The 25236-nt window shown below is 41.3% G+C and overlaps 1 protein-coding gene across 9 annotated transcripts in view; it reads right to left on the bottom strand.

The window, feature by feature from the left end:
• STX17 (syntaxin 17) overlaps window positions 1–15161 on the bottom strand; it is a 37179-nt gene extending 22018 nt beyond the window's left edge. The window contains exons 1-4 of one of the 9 annotated variants that reach the window (XM_075744607.1): window positions 14985–15160; window positions 13420–13512; window positions 9417–9499; window positions 7921–8102 (exon numbers count right to left, since the gene is read on the bottom strand). In XM_075744607.1, the coding sequence (XP_075600722.1) occupies window positions 7921–8043 (123 nt within the window). In that variant the 5' untranslated portion in view covers window positions 8044–8102; window positions 9417–9499; window positions 13420–13512; window positions 14985–15160. Of the gene's footprint in view, window positions 1–7920; window positions 8103–9416; window positions 9500–11869; window positions 12009–13419; window positions 13513–14726; window positions 14881–14984 lie in introns of those variants that run through there. The other 8 variants (XM_075744608.1, XM_075744605.1, XM_075744609.1 and 5 more) reach the window with 8 other exon arrangements.
• Window positions 15162–25236: the final 10075 nt, after the last annotated feature.

The raw sequence follows: 25236 nt of genomic DNA, 5'->3' as shown, positions 1-25236 counted from the left end.
CATCAAGAAGGGGATCACCAGCAGAGATAAAGAAGTCATTATCCCACTCTACTCAGTGCTTCTCAGGCCATACCTGGAAAACTGTTCAGTTTTGGTCCCCACTATACAAAAAAGATGTGGACAGGATGGAGAGGGGCCAGAGGAGGGCCACCAGGATGATCAAAGGGCTGGAAGCCTGCCAGACAAAGAAAGGTTGAGAGAACTGGGTTTATTCAGCCTTGAGAAAAGAAGGCTTATTCAGCCTTGAGAAAAGAAGGCTTAGGAGTGACCTCATCATCATGTTCCAGTATTTAAAGGGTGGCCACAAAGAAAATGCAGACTCCCTTTTTACAAGGAGTCACACGGAGAAGACAAGGGGTAAAAGGTGCAAGTTACGCCTGGGGACATTCCGATTGGACACAAGAGGACAATTTTTCACAGTGAGAACAATCAGCCACTGGAATAAGCTCCCCAGGGAAGTGGTGGATTCCCCAACACTGGATGCTTTTAAGATTCGGCTGGACGGGGTGCTAGACCATCTTGTCTAAATAGTGTTTTTGTCTAGATGGAGCTTTTGCCAAGAAAAGTTGGACCAGATAATCCTTGAGGTCCCTTCCAACTTGGTATTCTATGATTTAAAATAAAATGGACAAAAAAAAAATCTATACCAAGATTAGATCTTCCAATTCAGTCATACCTGAAAGATTAGTGAAACAAGAACTTCTGAGGGAGGAACAGGAGGACTTTGGGGAAAAATTACCCTTTCAATTTCAATTAACTGTGATATATTGTCCACATACTGAATAATAAAAAATCCTGTCTTCCAGTTAAGAACAGAAAGAATTCCTCAGGAAACCTTTACTGCTCTTTATAATTGGGTCGAGATAAGGACAGGGAGAGATCACTCACTAATTATCGTCACGAGCAAAACAGACTGAACGTAGAGAGGGAATCCATCTAATTTATTACTAAGCAAAACAGAGTAGAGGAATGAGAAAATAACATCAAGTCTCAAAACACCTCCCCCCACCCCTCCCATCTTCCTGGGCTCAACTTCACTCCCGGCTTCAACCTCCGCCCCCCTCAGTGGCACAGGGGGGGGCGGGGAATGGGGGTTACGGTCAGTTCATCACACAGTGTTTCTGCTGCTTCTTCATCCTCACGGGGAGGACTCCTCTCATCGTTCCCCTGCTCCAACATGGAGTCCCTCTCACGGGAGACAGTCCTTCACAAACTTCTCCAATGTGAGTTTCTCCCACGGGGTGCAGACCTTCAGGAGCAAACTGTTTCAGCGTGGGTCCCCCACGGGGTCACAAGTCCTGCCAGCAAACCTGCCCTGGCGTGGGCTCCTCTCTCCATGGGTCTACCAGTCCAGCCAGGGACTTGCTCCAGCCGGAGCCTCCTTCAGGTGCCTCCACCTGCTCCGGTGTAGGGTCCTCCACGGGCTGCAGGTGGAATCTCTACACCCCTTCATCCTTCCTCCATGGGCTGCAAGGGGACAGCCTGCTTCACCATGGTCTTCACCACGGGCTGCAAGGGGATCTCTACTCCGATGCCTGGAGCACCTCCTCCCCCTCCTTCTGCACTGACCTTGGTGTCTGCAGATGTTCTTACATCTTCCCACTTCTCTCTCCGGCTGCAAAAGCTTCCCTGAAGTGGTTTGGGTTTTTTCTCATTCTTAAATATGTTATCACAGAGGCGCTGATTGGCTTGGCCTTTGCCAGGGGCGGGCCCATCTTGGAGCCGGCTGGCATTGGCTCTGTCAGACATAAGGGAAGCTTCTAGCAGCTTCTCACAGAAGCCACCCCTGTAGCCCCCACCCACTACCAAAACCTTGCCACACAAACCCAACACAGGTTGTTCAGCCTGGAGAAGAGAAGGCTGTGGGGACACCTTATAGCAGCCTTTCAATATATAAAGGGGGCTTAGAAGAAAGATGGAGAGAGACTTTTTACCAAGGCCTGTAGTGACAGGACAACGGGCAATGGTTTTCAACTGAAAAAGAGTAGATTTAGATTAGATATTAGGAAGAAACTCTTCACTGTGAGGATGGTGAGGTACTAGAACAGGTTGCCCAGAGAGGTTGTGGATGCCCCCTCCCTGGAAGTGTTCAAGGCCAGGTTGGATGGAGCTTTGAGCAAGTGGATCTAGTGGAAGATGTCCCTCCCCATGGCAGGGCAGTTGGACTAGACAATCTTCAAAGGTCCCTTCCAACCCAAACCACTCTGTGATTCTATGAGTCTATGACATTTAAACACAATTATGCTATAGCCAAATAGTTTGCATTCCACATCAGAAATACAAAACCAAACATTACTCTTAGAAAATCTCTTTTCCTCTTTGTCTCATTCTCTTTTGAGAACTCTCTTTAGAAAGAAACCTTCATTCTTATGCTTTGGATCCATTCCATTTCTCCTTGAAAGTATCCAGTGGACATGGCGAGAACTCAAAGCTTTTGATAATATTCTCTGCGTTATTTTTTGTAGCAGGTAGTGCTCACCAACATGAAGACAAAAAACGTCTTCTACAAATGTATACAGTCTGATGAAGATTGCAGGAAGATTCAGATATCTTAACTTCTCATTTTGTGTCACTTTTATGTATCTTCCCATCATAACAATGGTCCCCTGCCAAAGGTAAAAAGTGTTTCGCAAACATCCTGTAACTTTGGCATAGTCATGGGAAATGAAATCAAAACCAAGAGCAAAAGAGAAAAGGATGCCATGTCTTACAGTATTTTTTTTAAGGATTGTTCCCTATCATCCTCAAAGTTTAGGGCAGCAACCTCCACCTTCCTGTACTACCATGACAATTGCTTTCATCTAACAGAGGCTAACAGAAAGTTGTAACTCTTTTGGATAAGCATGCATTTTATCCCCTCTTTTGGAGTGAAAGGCCATCCAATCCATGGAATGTGCTTTAGAAAACAAGAACTCTTTGAGGAAAACATTAAAAGGAAAAAACCCCAAACAAATATAGAGTGCTGATTTCTTAAGAAGGCAAATTTTAAGTCTTCAGAAACTGTCAAATGGAAAGTTTGACTCTCAAATAGTTGAGAAGCAATGCTACGATGATGGATTTATGGTAGCCACTTCCTCTGAAAAGGTGTACTCAAGGTCAAATTTCATTATATATTGATTTTATAGTTTCTTCAAACAGTGATTTAGTAGATTAATTGTTTGGACTATCTCTGGAACCTAAGGTTTAAATCAATATTCATGAAATGAGGTTAGAGATATTGGCTTCATCATAAGTAAATAATGTTGCTGGTCTAAGCAATTTGACATAATTAGTGATTTTTGCTTAAAAGTAGCCTCTAATCAGCACCAGAGTCTACAAAATTATCCTTTTACCTCTAGGGATGTTTGGTTTACATGGCTGAAAGTTAATTTTACAAAAAGTATTTTAGAGAAAATCATTTAAGCTGCTGATGCTGACAGCTCACATAAGTACTGTAGCATATTCGTTATAGCTAAAATGTATGTAAAAGATGTAAATGATCACAGAAGTACTTCAACCAAACTACTGCTAGTATTCTGATAATCTAAAACTATCTAGAGTGACAGATTTCAAATTCAGATTTGCCATATTTTTATTCTCACCTTCTCATAAATCTATCAATAGAGTAAACTTTTCAGTATTTATAATTCCTACAGCTAGAAAAACTTTTAAAAAATTAAAAAAGAAACTTTCAAATTTTAAGAACATTACACCGAGTATGGACTTTCTAAAGAATCTGGCATTTAGGGACTATTTTTATATCGGATGTATTAGTTCTCATAAATGTTCATGTCTTATGTTTTTTGTCAATATACAGAAGTTCTGAAGCCTTCAGTATTGCTGAATACCTTCTGGTATAGTTACCCATTGTTTATTTGCAGGTTTTATAGTTACTTGTTTCTAATAACTCTGTTAATTATTAATTCAAATATCAAATCTGCCAGGACTTACACTGTTTAGGGATGCAGAAGTTTTTAGTTAATGGTATTCTGAAATCAAAAAAGACAAATCTGTACGAAACGTTGCTACCACTTATTGCTTTCATAGAAGTGCTGTTCTAGAGGAAATGCAGCTAACACTTTAAAGAACTATGTTTACAATTATTTAAGGACTTTTTTCTGACATGCAAATTTTATTGTATTGACTGAACAGATCATTCACATTGCTACCAACAACCTGAAAATCTCAAGAAATGTCCAAACTACTTTTAGATTGCATCAGATTTTTACATTCAAAATATAAAATTCAACTCAATAAAGTATCCTGGTATTTCAATGTGGTCACTGAGTGCCATCACAGAAACGCTGCAGTTTGTATTGCCCACAATTAAACTCTGGCTAAACACGAGTTTTTCTGACAATGCTTTGAACAAAATGTTAAATCAGAACTAACCTAAAGACTCATTTCATCCTGACTGCTAATATTTTCTGCATTTTCTTCTAGACACAGAAAACTATCCTTACAATGATCTTCCCTTCTGTCTGCAAAACAGGAATGTTTGACTCAAGTAAGTTGCTGGGCCAATAAAGACTTCAGTTGACCAACGCATGGCTGAATTAAGTAGAACGTATTTCATCCCTTCCCTGACACCATGGTAACACTATCTGGCTAGATATAGCATAATTACTCTTTGTCTAAATACATAAATGATTTTCAGCAGGATCAACCACTTACTGGCCACCAGTCCTCACTGACCAGGTTCTACAAAACGCAGCAATTCCCAAGATCATCTCTCACACTGTTAGGGACTACACAGCACAATAACTGCTCATGTCTCTGTTTCTCATTGCAGCACCCAATTCCTTTTGAAGCTTCTTGTTAGGGTGTTTATACATCCTAAAGGAAGGGGGCTTTACATATATGGACAATACTTAGCAAACAATCTATTTAGCTGTACAAAGTAATAGTCTTCAAAAAAAATTCAAGCCTGTAACAGTTATGCCTATCTCCTCTATTGTCTCTCCCTAATTACTACCTTACACACACCAAAAGCTCATCTTTACCTTCAAAGTGCAACAAAACCATTTGTGTGCTGCTAATATGCCCTGCTAATCACTTCCCATACTGGCAGGTCAGCTCCCTCCTCCCATCACCAGACTACCCTTTTCCAGTGACCATCTGTTTCCTCCTCTCAGGCAAGGCTGTAGCTTTTATGACACCCCTTTTGCAGGTATTTATTAACTGCACTCCTTCATTTCTGGATGCCTTCCTCAAGACTCTAAAGAACGGTATGCCTCACTGCTCCACACTCACTGATGCTGTTGGTATTAACTGGAATGCTGCCCTGAAAATATAATTTTTAATGTAATTTTAACATAAGCCAACTACAGACCAAAAACTCTACCTCTCTGCAACCAAGAAATCTCTCTTGGTGGATTATGACAAATGTGTGCTGTTTCCCTGAGCAGTTGTGCAACTTCGGGATAGAGAAAGAAGGGAACAACCTAGCTACAAAGACTGTCTCTATTTGAATGAAACAGCTTGCATGGAAAAACTATTATTACGATGCTCTCCTGTAGGCACCTCTGAATTCTGTCCTACTCCGCATTATTCTTCACTATTTGCCCTTAAGTAGCTCTATGGCCACTGGTAGGTACTGGCCATGCACACCGAGAGACGTACTCACTGATCCCTGGAGGCTGTACACCTCTCCAGGGCAATTTAACAGTCGAGGCTCCTTGCTCCCCGATCATCTCACACAAAAGCAAGCTACTCCTCTGTACTGTGGCTATAATGCAAAGTAACTCAATTAACTGTTCTTTGTGGGAGAAGCTGGAGAACGGAAAGCTGTTCCCGGCTGCTAAGTACAGGGCTGCTGCAAACTGGCTGATTCCAAGGCAAAAAAACGCTGAATCAGCTGGCAACTATGTAATGTAATTAATTATATAAATATGGAATAACAAAGAGTAAGCAACATGCTGTGACTGAAAAAAAATAGGTCATCTCATGAAGTTATTGCTTCAGGAAAATATTATACATTTTTCAGTTTGTGAATATTGCAGTTCATATCCTTATTGTCTCCTTATTACACCCTTACCAGCAAGAGCCAAACGATTATCTCCCATCATTAGTCCCAGCAGCCCCAGGACTTCATCTTTTCCAGTTTTTCTCTTGTCAGCCACCATTCTGCACTTTCATTTCCCATCTGAGGTGTTCCCTCACAAGCTCCCCTCACGCGATTCTTTATTTACATGAGCCAGGAAGAGTTTCCTCTTGCACACAAGTAATGGAAAGTAAGAGGATGAGACAGTGGGAACACAGAAAAATCATCTCCCTGATTTCATTCTCAGATTCAGGACCAATCAAATTAGCAACTCCAGGAATGAGTTCTGCTAATTTCTAAGCACAGGAGCATGCCTTAGTGTTGGGTAAATCTTTAGCAATCTTCAGCTGGTGAAATTCAACCAGTATCTACTGAGTACCTGAAAACCACTTCTTCTTTTTTTTTCCCCAGAATTGTGCCAAAAACCAGCAGATTTTTAGAGGCACAGCAAAATGTACAGTCTGGACAAAGACCATCCCACAAAAATATCTCAAGCGTTCCAACACATGTCACTACTTTGAAAAGAAATTATCACTAAGTTATCAATCACTTACTATCACTTAAACTACGCATTTCTTATTAAAAGAAATGACTATCACTTGAACAACACATTATTTCCTGACTATGTTCTCAGAAACAAATACATGGATTTATTTTCCCTTCTCTCCCATCCCCAAACTACTCAAGGCAGAAACCTGGTATGGAAAATTTCATCCAAAAGGTTACTCGCTTGGTAAAGTTACAGAAAAGTTATGATAGAAGTTGTGAATGCGACATCAGCAAAATGCAAAACAGTTTCAACAATACATTATACACATCCTTCAGACCATACCTTTCAGGAAATCAAAATCACGTTCACCTATTTTCTTCCAATTTCTTCATTCCTTCCCCAGGTGTTAAAAAATGTACATAGTTATCCTACACCACTCAAATTTACATATATACTTTATTTTAAACATTGTGAACAAGCCTAGTCAAACTAATACAATGTATGATTTTTCTAAACAAATATGTCTTGTATGGTCATTTCAAAATTTCCAGTGTAATGTTGATACTGTAACTCCAAGTATGTTTCTGAGTCACTCTCTTCCTTTTTTTTATTGGTGTCACCTGTTTTAGTAAATCTCTTATCACCTTCCTCAACAAACCAGTTCTCTGTTTCCACAGGCTATATCTATACTGGTAAACAGACACTGAGAATGTTTCAAGTCTGAAATCTGATCATCTGTGCTGTTAAATTATTAGAACTGTCCCTGGCCATGCCAGACTGCTCTCACATAAAGAGTTCCTGAGAACAGCTAAGGAGTTATAATCACAGAACAGGGGCTATTCCCCATTAGCGATGTGAATACAGCCATCCTGTTTGGCAGAATATGAGGATTTAATGATTTCATGCATGTTTATTTTACTAGTACAGGCATTGCCACAGTGTATGCAAGAATTCAACTTGGAAGTTTCACTGTCAAGTGTGAGCTTATGTCAACAAGAAGCATATAAACTTACTACAATTTTGATACAATTCATTTTCTGTTTACTTAAATAATTCAATCTCTCTAATTCTCTCAACTCAGTTTAAAAATATATAGAGAAAAAGATAAGTATAAACAGTAAGTTACTCAGAACAGTTGGCAGCAAATCACTGTGACTTAAGAATACTAGGCTGCTTTCCTTACAATCACTTTTTAACACAAAACAGTAATGTTTCCCTGTAGATCAACTAGTTACTACAAATGTAAAGGCCTTTGTACACACTGAATTACCAGACAATATAGAAGTATCATTTTTAGCCAAATTTGAATTAAAGCATTTCATAATCAACTTTTCATCAATATATCTAATCTTCCAGCGTGACTCCTTCTATACTGTAAAAACGACATTAGTAAAAAGTGAACACTAACCTTCTCAATATTTATTTGGTGTTTTCTTAACCTTTCCAAATCTGTTGGAATTGCCACTTTAATGAATTTCTGAATGGCAGGTTCAATTCGACGGAGTTTAACTTTTTCATCATCTTCAGACATCCTAAAAGCAGCTTTCAAGTCAACACTTGTCCAGTATACCTTCACCAAGGTAGAAACCCCTAGAAACCAAAGAATTACAGGCTTACAAAAAGGTCGGAGTTTAGAATCACTTTTTAAAAGAAAGCAAAATAAGGTAAATCAGTCTTTCCAGTAATCACATCTATTCCAAAACCATAGTTGAGCAGTATTAACTACTTAAAATCTGGACACTGTATTTGGATTTAGATGTATTATTTCCATTTATTTGCAGGCTTTGGGGGTAATTTTTCATAGACTAAACTTGATACTAACAAAAAATAGCTAAATAGTTAAGGCAGATGCAAGCATGTTTTGCAGCATAATGATAGATAGAAGCCTTTGAAAAAACCTTCCAATTAGATGCTTTGCTTGATCAGAATTCAAGTTTTGCCAATTTACATTCTGAATCATCTTAAAAATTGTAAAACATGTCCTGAAAAGATACTAAAATAAAATTAATTTTGGAAGTCAGTTTCCTAGAAAGATTAAGAGCTCCTAAATGAAGATTTGCACTCCAAATTGCATTTGTACCCTACTGAAAATGACTAAGGCATCACCTAAGAAGGGGTTTAAACAGGTTGCTAAAATATTTGCAGGACCGGTAGGTAACTAACGCAGCCTGAATTCTGCTCCCTGCACATGCATAAAACATAACTGTGAAGTTTCACTTGTCTAAAAGAAAGATATATAGAACTGTAGATAATAGCATTTATCTACAGAACATACGAGTAATATACAGGAAATCCATTATGCTGAATGCACACAAAGAGAAAGAAAAAATTATTGTGAGACAGTTTTGTAGTTTTAATACTGTATAAACAGAGGTTACTTAAACAAGATCTTCTTTCTCTATAGTCCTTTTTTAACAAAAACAAGAAGTTGAATTGCAGACACATATGAGAAAGTTTCATCACAAGTGTCAGTAAAAAGACACATGCTGACTTGATTATATGGAAGTACCTGCCTGCACTACAACAGCAACTGCATCAGAAGGCTTTCCCTGATTTTCCTCTCCCAGTAACCAAACTAATTTAAAATAATTAAACTAGCATAATCCTCCTGGTACAGATGAGGCACAGCAGAATGTAACAGGCTAAAAAAATTTCCTATTTTTCACACAGCCAAACATATTAATAACAGTGAGATTAGACATTGCTTTTCTCACATCTAACTATGGTGCAAAAGGGCAAAGGGAGAGCATTGAGGTTCTTCTGAGACCTGTGATTCCTGCGGGCAGAGAGAACTTGAAGGCAGACACCAGTTGATGGCACTGGGTCTTCAACTGAACCACTCAAGGTTCAGGTCACAGCCCTCACTTGTGGGCTGCAGGGAGGATACGTACAAATCTCCCTCACCTTCAAAGGAGCCAAGTGGCGAGCATCTTCCATCAGGCCAGGGAGAAAGCTGAAAGTGCTTCTGGCAAAAGGAAGTTGGCTTTCTAGAGGAAAAGAGTGCCAGATTATTGACCTTTTCCAACACAGCTGCAAATAAAGTCTAAAAGATGACTCTCCTCCTTTATCTATCCCACCCAACAAAGAAACTGAAAAGTGTGGAAAACTGAGTATTTACTGAGAGTAGAACAAGTTAGAGGAAGTCAATATTTGAGGTTTCACTGATACACACCTTTTCCTTTTTCAGAACCTCAGAAGGAAATTATTTCATCAACTGACTTTGCAGTCATTGCTACTTTGCAGTCACTGCTAAATCATCCCCACTTCAAATTACAGAGAGACATACTACCAAGCAGTCTTTACAAATCCCCTTCTAACCCAACACATTTAATATTAATAGTTCTTTGTCCAAAGCTCCAAATAAATATCCAGTGGGTGGTCGTACACACACTTTTCAGGATGTAAAATGAAGTTTAATCCTTTTGGGTTGATTTACTTTTTCCAGCATTCTGATAATAGTATGCTTAAGTGCAAGATGATATAAAATGCATCAGTTCTTTTGTTATACCTTGGTCACTATGTTCCCTAACACTTTTGAAAAAGCCACTTGTATCTCACAATTGAACTCCATTTTGAACTTAGACCAGATTTTTTTTTTTGCAACGAGCAAAAGATAAAAAGCATCATTCTCCAAACTGCAGTGCCTCCTCTTCGAACACACATTTAATTTCCTGATGGCTTATAGACTAATCCATGAGTTTATGAGCTAGAATTAATTAAAAATTGGTTCCTTAAAGATATTTTGTAGCCTTGTCATGCTTTTCTTTAATACTGAATCATCTTGAAGAAGCACTGACACAAATTGTTCAAACTTAACACACAATGTGAACTCACAGTAACCCACAGAATCCTGTTCTGTATTAGAACAAATACAGCTAAGACTAAGCGAAATTCATCATAACTTTGTACCTAACCTTTAATGACATCTAGAGACTGGTACGAGTTGAAATCAACAGTTTAGATGATTTATGAACTGGACTCCTGTGAAAGCAGAGTTAATATAACCAATGGCCCTATGTCTTGAGTAGGTAATCTGAATAAGCAACAGGTTTAAATTCAAAGATTTGGCTTCATGCAGGGCTCTGGATAGTCATTTTCTTCTCCTTAAAAATTCCCAGATGGTAAACTAGCTTTTGCAACAGTGTCTGAGAGTCTCCTTAAGGCACTGCTGCCTAAAATTCACTGCACATAAAGTGTGATAAACTAAGATAGAAAGATAAAAACTCCTTACATTCTCATCAGGTCTCCTCCTTAATGTTCTCTCAAACAGTATAGTAGCTTTTGTAACAAAAATTCTAAGCCATAAGTTACCAATAAGAAAATATGCAATGTCTCACTTTTTTTTTAAAGTTCATGTAAATAAAATTAACATTACAAGTTTTTGTGATGACCATATGTTCATTCCAGATGCAATTTTAAGGAAATCTAAGGTTTCTTGCATACTTTATTAGGTTTGTGTTTTCCTAAGCATAACTTTAACAATTAATTTCTAAACCTATAATGCCTAAGTTTTTTAAGTAATCACAGAATAACAGGATAGTTTAGGTTGGAAGGGATTTTCATACACCATCCAGTACAAACTGAATTAGATGTGGTTTCAGAGGCCCTTGTCCAGTCAAGTTCTAACACCTCCATGGATGGACCCTCCACACACTCCCTAGACCCCCCCTTCAGTGTTTGACCATTCTCCAAGTTAAAAACAAACAAACAAACCAAAACCAAATGCAAAAAGACCTTCCTTGTAGCTAAACCAGCTTGTGTCCATTGCCTGTCATCCCATTGTCATGCACCTTCAAGAACAGCCTGGCTCTATACCTTCCCACCCACAGCAGTGAGATCTCTCCCCTTCCTTCACCTTCTCTTAAGACTGAACAATTCCACCTCTCTGTTTCTCCTTGCACATCATGTGGTCCAGCACCCTGACCACCTTGCTAGTCCCACAGGTGACAAATAGAGGGGGAAAGCCACCTCCTTGACCTGCTGCCCCTCAGCCACATTTACTAATACAGCCCACAATGCCATTGTCCTCCGCTGCAACAGCACATTCAAACTCGTACTCGGCACGTGGTCCACCACAACACACAGGTCCTTTTCTGCAAGGCTGCTCTCCGTCAAGTGTTCCCACAGCCTGTTCTAGTCATCAGGCTATTCAGGGCTTTCTTGTTGCCTGTGCTAGAATTTATGAGGTTCATGTCAGCCCATTTCTCCATCCTGTTGAGACCTCTCTGAGTAGCAGCCCTGTCCAACCAACCACTCTCCTCAGGCACATAAAAAACACTGCTCTCAACTTCAGCGTTTTAAGAAGAAAATTTTGTCTTCGGCCTCGGACCTGAATTGCAGCCAGCATGTACACGAACCTGCAGAAGTTGTGAGCCCTCTCTCAGAGGGTGGCATTCAGATCACCTTCCCTTTCTGACCGCTTCTGTACAGGACCGTCACTTGAACAGGGCTTGGACATCCTTCCTACAGGCATTTACCAAGTTCCAAGCACAACAAAATCTCAAGTTCTCTGAGAGTGGAATACACAGCTCTGATTCTCTAAAATAAATCCAAGTTTGAGCAAAAAAGCCCAAGAGAATACCATATAATTAAATCAGTAATTAAAAAAGTTAGATAAAACCATTTGTAATTAACTGTCCTTTATTATATTCACTGTGCAAAATATTTTGATAAACAAAAAAATTATAGAATCTTGTCTTTTCAACGCTGATGCTACAGGCCTATTAGAGGTTATCTTCTAAGTAAAATACTTTCAATTTAACATTCAAAATTCATGCACCAAAATTCCATTATATCTCAGTGACAGAAATAACACTTATCCAGAAGTGATCAAGACCCAGATGCAGAATAATTTTCAGTCAACTGTGTTAATAAAAAAGATGTATCCAAAGCATACTGTACTAGCATTATCAAAGTATTAGGTGGTGACAAAAATTACATATACCTCCCTTCTTAATAGTTGTGTTTTCTGGAGACTGGCCCCAAACTGAAACAGTAATTGTGAAATAAAATTAGCAGAAAATAATACCATTAACTTGATATCTGCACTTAACATGAAAATCATCTATGATTCTTACTACCCAAGACACAGAAAAATTCCTTATCCAGTTTGTTCGCCCTATGTCCTTGAAATTATTTAAGTGTATCTTCCATAAAGGATTAGTCCATATGCTTTGTAAGCAACAGAGCCAAAGAACCTGAGGAGTTCCACTGGTTTGATCTTTACTTTACCAAATAAGTGGGCAGGTAAAGCAATCAAAATTTTTCAAAAATAGATCACTTCCTCTTTCAGCTTCTGAAGGTCCAAACAGCATATGCTATCTTATTTCACTGTTTAAATCAAATAATTGTAAGCGGTAAAAGCATCTTAAGGCATCCAATTCCAAACAGTGAAAGTGTGAATTTAATTCTGACACTAACACAAAATCGCCACTTACTTTGTGGCGGTGCACAGAAAGCAGTCACATAGATGCAGTCAATCAGCAGTAAAATTCTTCCTCTGTATGGTAACATATTTGTATTATAAATTTCAGTAAATGTTGTTAATGCACATCAAATGTGACACTCATGAACTCCTGTTAAACTGTGTAGTTTTTTCCATTCAAATATGCTAGCAAAAATGCAGAATAAGCCTGAAGAGTTCTGCTTGCCCAGGCAAACGCCATGTAACACTCCTATTTGATTTTAACTCGCTTATGATACTTTAGACAACCACTGCCACTAGAAAAAGTACTTCCAGCATAGACGTTTTTTCCTTTTCTCAATGTAAATAAAATAAATTAGAATACAGATGCTGGAATACAGAGACATACAACAGCTTTGTCACTAAGGTGACCTTAAACACTTCTTCTTAGAGTAGTACTGGCCCCAAAATTGCAATGACAAAAGAGTATTCACTATTGCTTACTTGGCTGAGGGCTGTAGTTAGTGAGGAACATGGTCCTGTGGCGGGCTACAGCCAAATTGGACTTTGGGTCTGAACTACATCTTTCGCCTTTGGCTGTAAAAGGAACCAAAGGAAAATAGCTTTGTTAGGCTGAAATAAGGCATTACCACCAGCCCCAGAATGTTCACAAAGTGCTATCAAACTACGTAGTGGGATGAAGAGCTGCATGTACGGGATCTCCCACAGACCAGAATTAGCAGCTGTACCTAACAGGCTGTGGTTCCTAGCAGATCTGTGTGCTTGTGGACCTCCCAGCAAGACAAACTTGATCCAGACAAGGCAAGGGCGCATGACTGCGTTTTGAGAAATCAGAGCAGACGACAGGCATTTTGTATTGGTTTTATATGTTTAAGCCAGCTGCAGAAGGGCAGAAAATACCTAATGACTAACACGTCAACATTTTTTGAACAAAGCTGAACCGGTGGAGTGAGTCTGTAGTGGACTGACGCCTACCAAAGGTGGCCACAACGCAGTTCAGCCTGCAGTCAGAGCCCTAATACTGATTTTTCAGTATTACTGAACTATGCCTCTGGTCTCACCTCAGCAACCCAGGGGTGACGGAGGCCTACTCTTCCCTTCCTGTATCTTGCCCCTGAAAAGCAAGGGGTCCATGCAGAAACAAGCATAAGGAAAAAATAAAGAAAGGCTTTGGGTTTGTGTCCTATATCAAGTCTTCAAGTAAACTATACTGGTTTCTTTTTCCTGAATTATGTTTTTAAAAGTCTGGGGAATGCTGGACTAAACCATTTATCACACTGTGCTTTTTCTTTTTTTTTTTTTTCTTTCCCCTGAATCCAAGCTGCTCTGGCAAGTTCTGGTTCAGTTCAGCTCTCCGCCGGCACGTCAGCCTGGGCCTCGCCGCCACCTGACCTAGGCCCCCGCAAAAGGACCTGCGGGCCCAGCCGCTCCTGGGGGCACCCCCACATTGGGGGCACCCCCAACCACTCCGCCGCGTTGGCCAGCTTTGGGCTACCCGGCCGCTGGCGGGGAGGGAACCTGCCCCGCCCGCACCCGAGCAGGGGCGGGGGGAACGGGACGAGCCCCCCCGCCGTGCCAGCCAGACTCCGGGCTCAGGGAGAGGGGCGGCCGAGGGGCGCGGGCCTGCCAACGGCAGTAGGGCCCGGCCTGCGGCCGCGGCCCGCAAGGCCGAGGTGAGCGGGCGGCGGCCCCGCAGCCCGTCGCGGCCCTCGCTGAGGGGCAGGAACCGGGGGTCGAGGGGGGAACCCGACGCTCCGCTCCTCGCCGCGGGCCGCGCTGCGGGCTCCTACCGGCCGGCCACGTCCGCAGGAACCAAGCTCAGGGCACGGCGAGGGCTCGCCAGGCCCCAGCCCGGCCTTCCTCTCGCCTCCCCCGCCCGAGAAGCGAAAGCGAAAGCAGCGGGGCAGCCGTCGGTGGGGCCTGGCAGCCGCCCCTGCCCACCCTGCCTGCGCGGCGCCAGGGCAGCCGTCGCCCCCTCCCTCCGCCCCTCGCTGCTCCCGCTGCCGCCCCCGGCCGCGTCCAGCCTCCCCCCACTCGCGGTCTCTCACCATGTGGCGGCTGTGGCCGAGACGAGGACCGCGGCCAGCGGCGGCCCCGGGACACTGGGCGGGAGCCGGCGCGCAGGACTCCCCATCGGCGGGAAGCGGCCCAACCCCCGCCCGCCACACACACACCCCCTTCGCCGCGCTCTGGGCGATTTTCCTCATGTTTATTTCCCTCGGTAACTCTCGGTGCGGGGCGGCAGGTCGGGGGCGGGAAGGGGCCGGGGCGGAGGAGGAGAAGCTGCCCTGGCCGGGGCGGGGGGGGGCAGTGCCGGGCCTCTGGGATAAGGGCTCATCGGGAGAGAAAAGTTCGGTTTCTTCTTCTAAAAGCGAACCAAAGGTTCCCGCCATCATGTTAAGAACTTTTCTTAAATTCCCTGCTACCAACATTTTTAGTTGCCTTGACGGGTAATTTAGGTAATACCAAATTGCCAAGTGGGACCCTGGGGGGACAGAGCGTCGATTTATAGGGGACCTTCACTGTTTCTAACAGCATTCAGTAGATAAGTATCTAACAAGTATTTCTGACCTGTGCTTTGAAAATAAGAGTAACCTGTTTGTGTGTGACACACAAAAGGAATCCTACACCAACATGGCAGCCCCTGGCTGGCAGAGCACCTGCCAGGCATGCTGGCAGCTGTAGGACACATAGAGCAAAACCTCCCAGGGCAGCCTGGGACCACTTCTGGTCGTTTTATCACCTCTGGATAGAAGCGAAAAACTATCTGGCTACCTGGCAATATCTGTAGAGTAACTATGTTATGCCACTATTAAAATAGAACATTTTTTAACCAAACTCTGCAGCATTAATAGAACAGAGTTAAGATCTCTGAAGTATCAAAGATGAATATAAGTTGATTTTGATGTTCTGAACAAGATTTACATTATCAGTCCGTCCGTCATTCCATGCCCTTTTGGCCGGTTCCAATCTAATTTGGAGAAAGTCATTACAGTCCTATAAGTTTTGTGGAAATTGATATGTCACGGAGGAAATAAACGTCAATTTGCTTCCTCGGCAAAGGAACAACAAGCAAAAAAATCAGCTTACACATTTTTGTTAGCAGCAACCAGCCAGACAATCAGTATATTAGCCATCCACATTGCATATACATAGTTCCAGACTGCTAGATGGATTTTCATAGGGCAAGTAGAGAAGAAATTGCGGTTATTTAAGGACTAAAGGATCCAAATCCACAGAGTCCAGTCTCTTCATTAGTTCTGTTGCTCACAGCTGCTGGAATGAGAACAGAGTACTGGGGAATGCCAGAGTACTAAAAAAAAAACCTTACACTGAACATAGCTTTAAAAAAAGGTAAAGAGGATGACACAGGCTAGCCTAGCATAGACAGTTTGACACGGGTACTGGGCAGAATCATGGAAGTGCTGACCTGGGATACAGTCATTAAATGCCAGTCAAGGTACTTTTATGAATAAGATTTGATGAAATGCATTTGAATTTGGTTGACAAAGGTAATAATGTTGACACAATAGCTTCCATTTGAGTTAGAACAGTATGCTATTCTCATAAATACAACATGGAATACAAATTCTGTGCAATTTATAATAAGTGGGTTAAAAACTGATTCAGCTGACAGTTCTCCAGAAACGTAATTGTAAGTGAAGATTTGTCATATGGTGGTATTTTTGGGTGGTGTTATTCTTGGCCTGGTACTATTAGAAATGACCTAGACAAAAATACCAAATCACTACTTTGCTGTTGAAAATAAAGATAAGAGCAGGTCACTTAGGTAAACTCCTTTGAATTACTTTGAAGGATCTTCTCACCTGTAAAAATACTCCTCTGAAGACAGTCAAATTGGAGGTTGTACATTCAAGATAAATTCTCAAAGCCACACTTGGAATCTGAGGAAGAGCAAATGGCACGAGACAACACTAAAGAAGACCTGGGCACTATGGTACATAAGCAGCTGAGTGGGAGCTCCCAGAACAAAGCTTTTGCAAACTAATACTCTGAAACAAAACCAGAGGAACATCAAATACTACTGGAATGGATATTACTGCTGTTTGTAGCACTGATGAAACCATTAATGAAGTAATGTATTTGGTTTGGGCATTTGCACTTCAAAGGGATGTTAAATATTGGAAATAGTCCAGAAGTTACGAAAGGTGTAGAAAATGTGCATTAATGTGAGATATTTTAACAGCACAATCCAATGCAGGTCAAGAGGTACCTTTGTCATAAGCATACTAGTACTTGTCAGGGTTAGAGATGTTTGAGGAGTAGAAGCAGTGTTGGCTTTCTGAAAATGACAAAATTCTCAAAGAAAACTAAACAAAAGAAGACTAGAAATATGTCATATCTTAACTGGCTATAGGATTACATTCTCTGTGAGTCTGTTTTGAAACAATACAAAATTGTCTGTAAAAAATAGAGGTTTTTTCAAAGAAATACTGTAGCTCAAGCACAGATGCGGAATACGTGTGGTCTGATACAGAGGTGATATGACCACATGATTATACTCGGTCCTTTCTATCCTTAAACTTTATGACTCCAGAAGAAAACCAAGAAGTCTAGTTATGTAGTAGCAAAAGAAGGAATAGGATCCCATGGATGTTCCCCAAAAGAAAGATTTTTTTTGTGAGTTCTAACAGGCAACGTCTGAAGAACTCCTGGCACATTTCATTGTGAACACGACGTTCGTGCCTGACTGTCCAGTTCTGCTACCAGTGCTAATGTGATCTCCCAGACAACCCAGCAGTGACTTCAGAGAAGTCCAAATTTCCTCAAGGAAAAAAATGACAATGCAAAATGCTATGTCACTCATGTAAAGATCATCAAAGGAACAAGAGTTCCACCTTCAGGTCTGGGAAAGTACTACCTCTGATGGCAAAAGATATCTCAGGGGGAAAAAAAAAAAAAAAAAAGAATGTGTAGATGGAGTTGGGCTTCCTGGATTACAGACAGACTCAGACTTGTATTGCATGTCTGTGATCAATTTTGAGTGGTCTCTTAGAGATCTGGTGACCGTGCATATTTCTATAGGGTTACCAAAGAAACTGTTCTGTATCACCAATAAAAAATGTAGAAGAAAATCATGAAGACTCCTAGAAAGGCCGAGAACTGTTGTACATCAGACTAAGGAAGAGCTTGCAGCAGTTTGTTTTTCCACATGAGATCATCCATAGTTTTCAGATATACGTATTTAGGACCAGGATCCGGATGTGCAATTCATTTAACCTTCTTCTTTTTCTTCGTCTTACGGCTCGGCTGTCTTCTCAGCACTCTTTCCTTCACATGCAGACTCAGTTAACTCATGCTGGGGATGATATTTCAGTGAGTGTTGCTCAATAAACACAGAACTGCCCAGATACTTCCATTATGTTCCCAAAGATAGATCTTTTTTCCAGTGGAGCATTTCAAAATTTTGTTGCCTTTTTCAATGCATTATTATTACGGATACACTGATTTCACTATCAAAAGACTTGTGCTGGCAAGAACCAATAATAAAGTTTCCATTGTGTCATGGAAAACAGCCATTACTGCCTTGCAGTGAACATTGCACTCTCAGTCTTTCAGGAGCACAGGGTTGTTCAAAATGAGATCCCTTTCTAACATACATCCCTGAAAAAAGATCAAATTCTTTCAGTAATTCTTGACTGAGGGGTGTGTTGTGGAGTATGTGGCAGCATTTTCTGAATCTGTCTTCCTGGTGTAAGCAAAATACGGCAGGTTGATTTGGGGAAAACTGGTTGCTCCTGTTGACAAAAATTGCTCTGTAGTTTTTTACGGTTGGTGGTACTCTGACCCAATGCCCTTTTAGTGTACTTTGCTGCAAACCCAGCTCAGATTTGCTTGAGGATCATTTGTATAGTATTGCAGAAAGTAGATGTCCCAAGTAGTAATGAAACAGAAGAGGTTTATTATACATTAACATATTCACAGTAGCAGTAACACTGAATAAGGTGTAAAGTAGGAGAGAAAGCAGTTAGGACAAAGCAGATTTTTTTTTGAGAGAAACACTTCCTCACTGTTTGCACTGGTTATTTGTGTCTTTTCCAGCATATTCACAAACCTCACACTGTGACCTTGGTGCAGGAGAGGTTTACAGTAGCTGACATTGACCTGCCCCTGCAACTGTGGTGCAGGAAAGCCTCTGCAGAGAGGACGGTAGGTACAGAAACTATCTACACCACTGGTCCGCAGTAGAATTTCCCCACTGACAACAGGAGGGTGAAACAGGCATCGCTTGCTGGTAAGAGCTCGTGTTGCCGGCGCTTGGGGAAGGATTTTCACAGGTCTGTTGCCCTGTGCGTAAAGAGGCTGGCTCTTCTGACAGTTGATTCCTGTCCAACCTCTCCATCCTCCTTGTTACTCTGTAGACCTCATTTCTGCTCTACGTTGTCTTTCTTTTAAGGCTCAACCACTCCTTGTGGACAACTTACTCCATAACTTTGATCATCCTTGCTGTTTTTCTCTGGGCCTTTTCCAGTTCTGATATATCTTTTTTTTTTTTTTTTTTTTTTTTTTTTTTGAGATGAGGGGATCAGAGCTGCACACCATATTCATTTTGTGGGCAAAATATAGATTTATACAATGTTACAGTCATATTTTCTGATTTGTTGTCTACTCCTTTGCTAGTAATTCCTAGCATTTGATATGTGCCCCCTCTTGTTTTTTAACCGTGTCTGAAAAGTTTTCCTGCAAGTCTTCACTATAACCCTAAAGTCTTGCTTTGAGTGGTAATGGCCAGCATAATGTTAGGCTGCTTACCTTAGGAACTGGCCATACAGTTGCACTGAAAATGATTGAAAACAGCATAATAAATAATGCAATTGTACAAAGGAATACTTTCACTCACAAGAAAGAAGTCCTTGCTAGAAGACAGGATGAATCAGAAATGGAGGAATGGGTGAGGTACAATTCAACATCTATTACGAGGAAGTATCTGTCATTTCTAATATGTGGCAAGCAGTATTTAATTTTAAATGTAACTAACTCAAACATTATCTTAGTCATAAAATATACTTTCCTAAGTCAAAACCTTCTTTGGTCCCGTGCTGCTTTATTTCTGTCTTACACATTTTCCAGTATCCATCAATTTCTTTCTATCTAAGAAACCCTCATGACCTGGATCTTTACAGTGATGCTTGCTTGTATTATCTTGAAGAGTTTAAGTTGATCTGGCAGAAGTTAGACCCTTTTCTCTGAAAGACACAAAATGAGAAGGTAGTTGCTTACAATTAACTCCTTCACAGTCTCCTGCTTCCTGCTAGATCATAGATATATCTAAGCCACGAGGGCGAAAGCTGGCATAAGACAAATGGCTTAGGTTCACATTTCAAACTTGTTTCTTTCTGCCCTGCTAGACAGTTTTACTGCAGAGGTGCTTGCTGGTACTTCTTGAAAAAGAAAATTGATGACCTAGCATCAAAAATGCAAAGCCGAAGGGTATCAGCTCCATTGTCCAGTCAGGTAGACCTTTTCACTACCTCACAGGCAGTGTCGTCTGTACACTAAAATTGTGAAGTGCTCAAGTTCTGTAACAGTAGAGTGAAAATGATACATAAATAAATATGCCTGATCCAAAGCGACTTAATTCCACAGCAAGGATTGTTTTTATAAATAATATTTGAATCTTATTCTATTTACTTTTAGTATGGCAATAACACTGTGATGCCCTGAAGTTTGGTCTTGTAGAGATAAACCTACTTTAAAATTTTGTCTGAGAGAAAGAAAGCCTCTAAAGCCTGTTTTAGTTTAAAATATAATTGAAAGTTTGATTTTCTTGATGTGTACTTTGGGGTACATGTTCAGCTAGCTATGTGGAGAATTAGCTGTGCAAGTCCCATTACTGCTAATGCTATTACTAATTCCCTGCACATCATACTGAATATTTACATCTTTATTTAGTATTTAAATGAGGCATTGAAATATTGGTTTCTCACTGTTACAGTCATCTGTAATAGCAAAAAAAAATCATAAACATGTGGAAAAGACAATTTTTAGTTAAAGATATTTAATGCTATTTAAAAGATAGCATTATTACCATTTGCATTAAGCCCTAAATTGTGACCAGAATGGCTTCATTTCTTACCTCAGAAATAGTAGATTGGATTAATGTTCTGTGGGCACTGTGATTCTAGATTATTTGCTTTGTGTGCAAAAGCTCTGAGTGTCAGAGAAGCTTAAGAGGGGCATTAACTTAATCTTTGGGTAGTACAGAGAGTGAGTTATTTTAGCAGTTTTAAACCTGGTGCCAGGACTCATGGCCCCACGGACAGAGGAGCCCAGGCCGGAGCAGGTTTGCTGGTAGGACTTTTGACCCCGTGGGGGACCCACGCTGGAGCAGTTGGTGAAGAACTGCAGCCTGTGGGAAGGACTCATGTTGGAGAAGTTCATGGAGGACTGTCTCCCGTGAGAGGGACCCCACGCTGGAGCAGGGGCAGTGTGAGGAGTCCTCCCCCTGAGGAAGAAGGAGCAGCAGAGACAATGTGTGATGAACTGACCACAACCCCCATTCCCTGTCCCCCTGTGCCGCTGAGGGGGGCAGGACAGAGAGAATTTGGGAATGAAGTTGAGCCTGGGAAGAAGGGCAGGGTAGAGGGAAGGTGTTTTAAGATTTGGTTTCATTTCTCATTTCCCTACTCTGATTTGATTGGTAATAAATTAAATTAATTTCCCTAAGTCGAGTCTGTTTTGCCCATGATGGTAATTGGTGAGTGATCTCTCACTGTCCTTATCTTGACCCATGAGCCTTTCGTTACATTTCGTGCCGTTGAGGAGGGGAGTGGTAGAGCGACTTTGGTGGGCACCTGGCCTCCAGCCAGGGTCATTCCACCACAACTGTCGTCATTTTCCCAAGCGATACACCAACATTTTGGAGGAGAGGGGATGCAATACCTCAGGAGATCACCACTGTTACTCTCCATTTTGATTTCTCTTATGAAAAATGATCAGCTTCCCTTCACTGCTCCCCTTCACTCTGCAGCATCTGGCTTGGGGAGCAAATGGGGAATCTGCCAGTACTTTTGCTTCTAGTATCAGAAAATTTAGAGGTAAGGCCAGGACAAACTTGATGTGAAGGGCGGCTAGATGTGGGGGCTGACAAGAAGCAGTGCAGAATTGCTGCGGTGCCTGGATGAGAGCAACATACACCTGAACAGTGGGGAGAAAGGACTACAGTGAAGGTAGGAGTGTGTCCAGGTTCAATTTGTTTGTCTGGGAAGTCTAGCAGACATATGGGAGGAAACCAGTTCAAAAACCAAGACAGAATGAACATTAAAATTGTACACTGGTGTACTTTTTAATTGAATGCTCTGTGGGTTAAACTTCTGCCTCTATAACTTTCCTTCCAGCTGACAGGAATGCAAATACTGAGCACAAAGAGCTGTCCCACCAGTTGACGCCGTTCATGCAATACCCATTTCCAGCAGCAAAAGCTCTCTACAGATGGTGAGTCCTAGGAAAAAGGCTGTACGCTGATGCCAGTAGCAATAAAGTGAAGTCCATTGTCTTTACAGGTGGTTCCGCAAAGAAGGAGCATAAGTGGGGTCATAGTTTGGCTTTGCATCCTTTCCATAAGGAAGGAGGCTTTCAGGAAGCGGTAGGATGAACTTGCTAATGAGGATTCTGGGATCTGTCTTCTTCCAGCCCACACACTACACATATTTCTCGGTTTTAATAATTTTGTTCTTTGCATTGCCACCTTCAGAGCACTCTGCCATGAGTCTTTCCCTTCTGTCCTTCTTGTCCCTTTCCCAATTCTGTTCTAGTATGTAAAACATATCCCAAATCTCTTATGTTTTCCACTGTCCAGATGCCCTAGGTCTGTAATGCTGTCCTGGTTTCAGCAGGGATAGAGACCTAGAAGCCCTGCAGCAGTGCTAAAAGGACTCAGATTAATATGTAGCAATGGTGTCAGTACTGTAAGGAGAGGAAGAGATGCCAAAGATAGGCTTTCACTGCCAGCCTTAGCTGAAGCAAAGGACCATCGGACAGCACTGGTGATCACTATACCAATGTAACATGTAAGTCATCAAAGCTCTTCACTTTAAACAAAAATGTTGACAATATTGCACAAAATGTGGAAATATGTTGCACATCTAAAGCTATCATTCCCTTTTTTTTTTTTTTGCAGTCAGTGCCCTGGATCCATGCCCAGTGTCCATGAATTGCAAGGCAATGGCACTGTTCGCTCCTGCTCCTATGATCCGTTCCAGGTGGGAGGTATGTTCTCCCTCTCTTTTCCACGAGGCTGCCCTAGACCTTCTGGACCCATTCAAAACACAAGTCTGTCCGGGACACCTCAGGTTACCTCATCAGGCTCTTTTTAGAAGACAAGACTGGCTGTAGGTTTTGGGACTTGCTGTTTGGTATTTTTTGCTTCACAGGGTGTGGCCTTCAGCAGCTTTATTCTATCTACCCAGCTGCTGTTGAAGCAGCCTTCAAAGACTGAGTAATAGACTCTGTGCTACAACAAGTAATAACATTTCAGAAGAAAATTGTATGAAAAGTTAAAATTTTGTTGTCAAATGTTAGATTTACATAATTATAGAAAACTACTTATATTTTAGTTATTTTATGGTTTTGGATGTTATAAAAAGTTGGAAGCAATAGAATGTCAAGCTATATAAAAGTCGATTATATTTTTACTGATTTATTATTTCATTAGCAAAAGGCATGAGGAATGCAGATGTTATTGTCTAAATCTCACACTTTATTAGTGTGAATTTCTCAGATAATGTGCACATATTATCAAAGTAAGTCGGGATTTGCCATTGATTTCAGTGTCACCAGGATTAGACTCATTTAAGATAAAACAGTGTCCTATTTCATTGTTGACATACTGGAAGTCAAGCGAAGTATCTTTGCATGGTTACAAGGCATAGAGTTGTACTTTAGAGTTTAAATTCCTTTTTTTGCTATACACTGGAGGCTGGTACTGTAGTTTTTGTAGTGTTTCTTCCCTACAATGATGTCCAATCTTGGTGAAGCCCTTCAACAGACATTTTCTGCCAAGGCAGAGTGTTACTTGTCACTAAGTGCATGTGGGTACAAACTGAATCTTCAAATCAAGACTCTAAAAAACAAGAGAGAGGGAGAAAAAGAAAAAAGGTGATCACTCTGTACACGGCAATTAACACTGGGACATTTACAAAATGGGGAAACGGTAATTCTTGGGAGATGGGTTGGATATACACGGACACAAGCAGATTTGCTGTGATGTGCTACAGGTACTGCCAACCGAAGGCACCTGAAAGGTTTTGTACTGCCTGCTACTTCATTTAATCACTTGCAGTGATGAGGAGCAACCATAAAGGCACATACAGCAAAACCGATGCAATAATGTGCATGTATATTATATATCTATGATGTGCACAGCAGTTATGAATACACCAGAGGTTATCCACCATCTACTGTTACGCCTGTGTCTTATGAGAGAAAATGGAAGCAGAGTCTGAATAAAGAGAACAGTGGGATTTAATTGATTTTCTGCCAACGTGCAAACATCTGTATTGACACTAGTTAGCAAAATTACAATATGTTGTCCGACATCCATGTTTGGCAGAGATGGCTGATGAACCCTCAAATATTGTGCTGACTTTTTGATAATTTTTTTTTTTCCTGACATAGGTGTTGTTGCTGTGATCTGTGACTCAGCTCATTTCAGCTACACTGAAGGATATCAGAGACTGGGCAGTTGTTGGAAACATTGACTGAAGGGTGACTTGTGTGCATAGAAGCAAGGGGAATTTTATCACCTAATACTGAAATTGCCCTGACATGCCTTGAGTGTAGAATTTTTACCACAAACTTCCGGGCTGCAAGCGTAAATAGCACAGCCTAAATAACACAGCCCAGAAGGGGGAGTTTTAATGGCAAACTGAGCATGGAAGGCAAGGGAGAACTGTAGAGCCAAAACATGATCCGCCAGACAAAAGCAAGAGGCTGAGGGCAATGGGACTAGCAAGAAGAAGAAAAGAGCAAACCCAAATTTCACCTATGTAAAAATGGGTGCAAAATGGTTTTCAGAAAAAGCAGATGCTGAGAAAGGAGAGGCCAGGTGAGGGCTGCGGCAGAGCTGTGGCGGGGGTGTAGGTGGCCCTGGTGCAGCAGGATGGGTGAAGGCAGGTTTACAGTGGGGTCTTGGGGCTGAGCTGCCTGTTTCGGGTGGCAGAGCATGGTTCACCTTCAGCCTTTACTTCAGTGGTGGCATTGATGGGGCCTTCACCTTTCCCCGGTTGTCCTGAAACTTGGATAAGATTTTTTTCTTTAAAACCTCTACTGTTCCATTGA

Source organism: Balearica regulorum, chromosome 2 (genome assembly GCF_011004875.1).
Source record: "Balearica regulorum gibbericeps isolate bBalReg1 chromosome 2, bBalReg1.pri, whole genome shotgun sequence".
NCBI lineage: Eukaryota > Metazoa > Chordata > Aves > Gruiformes > Gruidae > Balearica > Balearica regulorum.
This window is presented reverse-complemented; position numbering and strand designations above follow the sequence as displayed.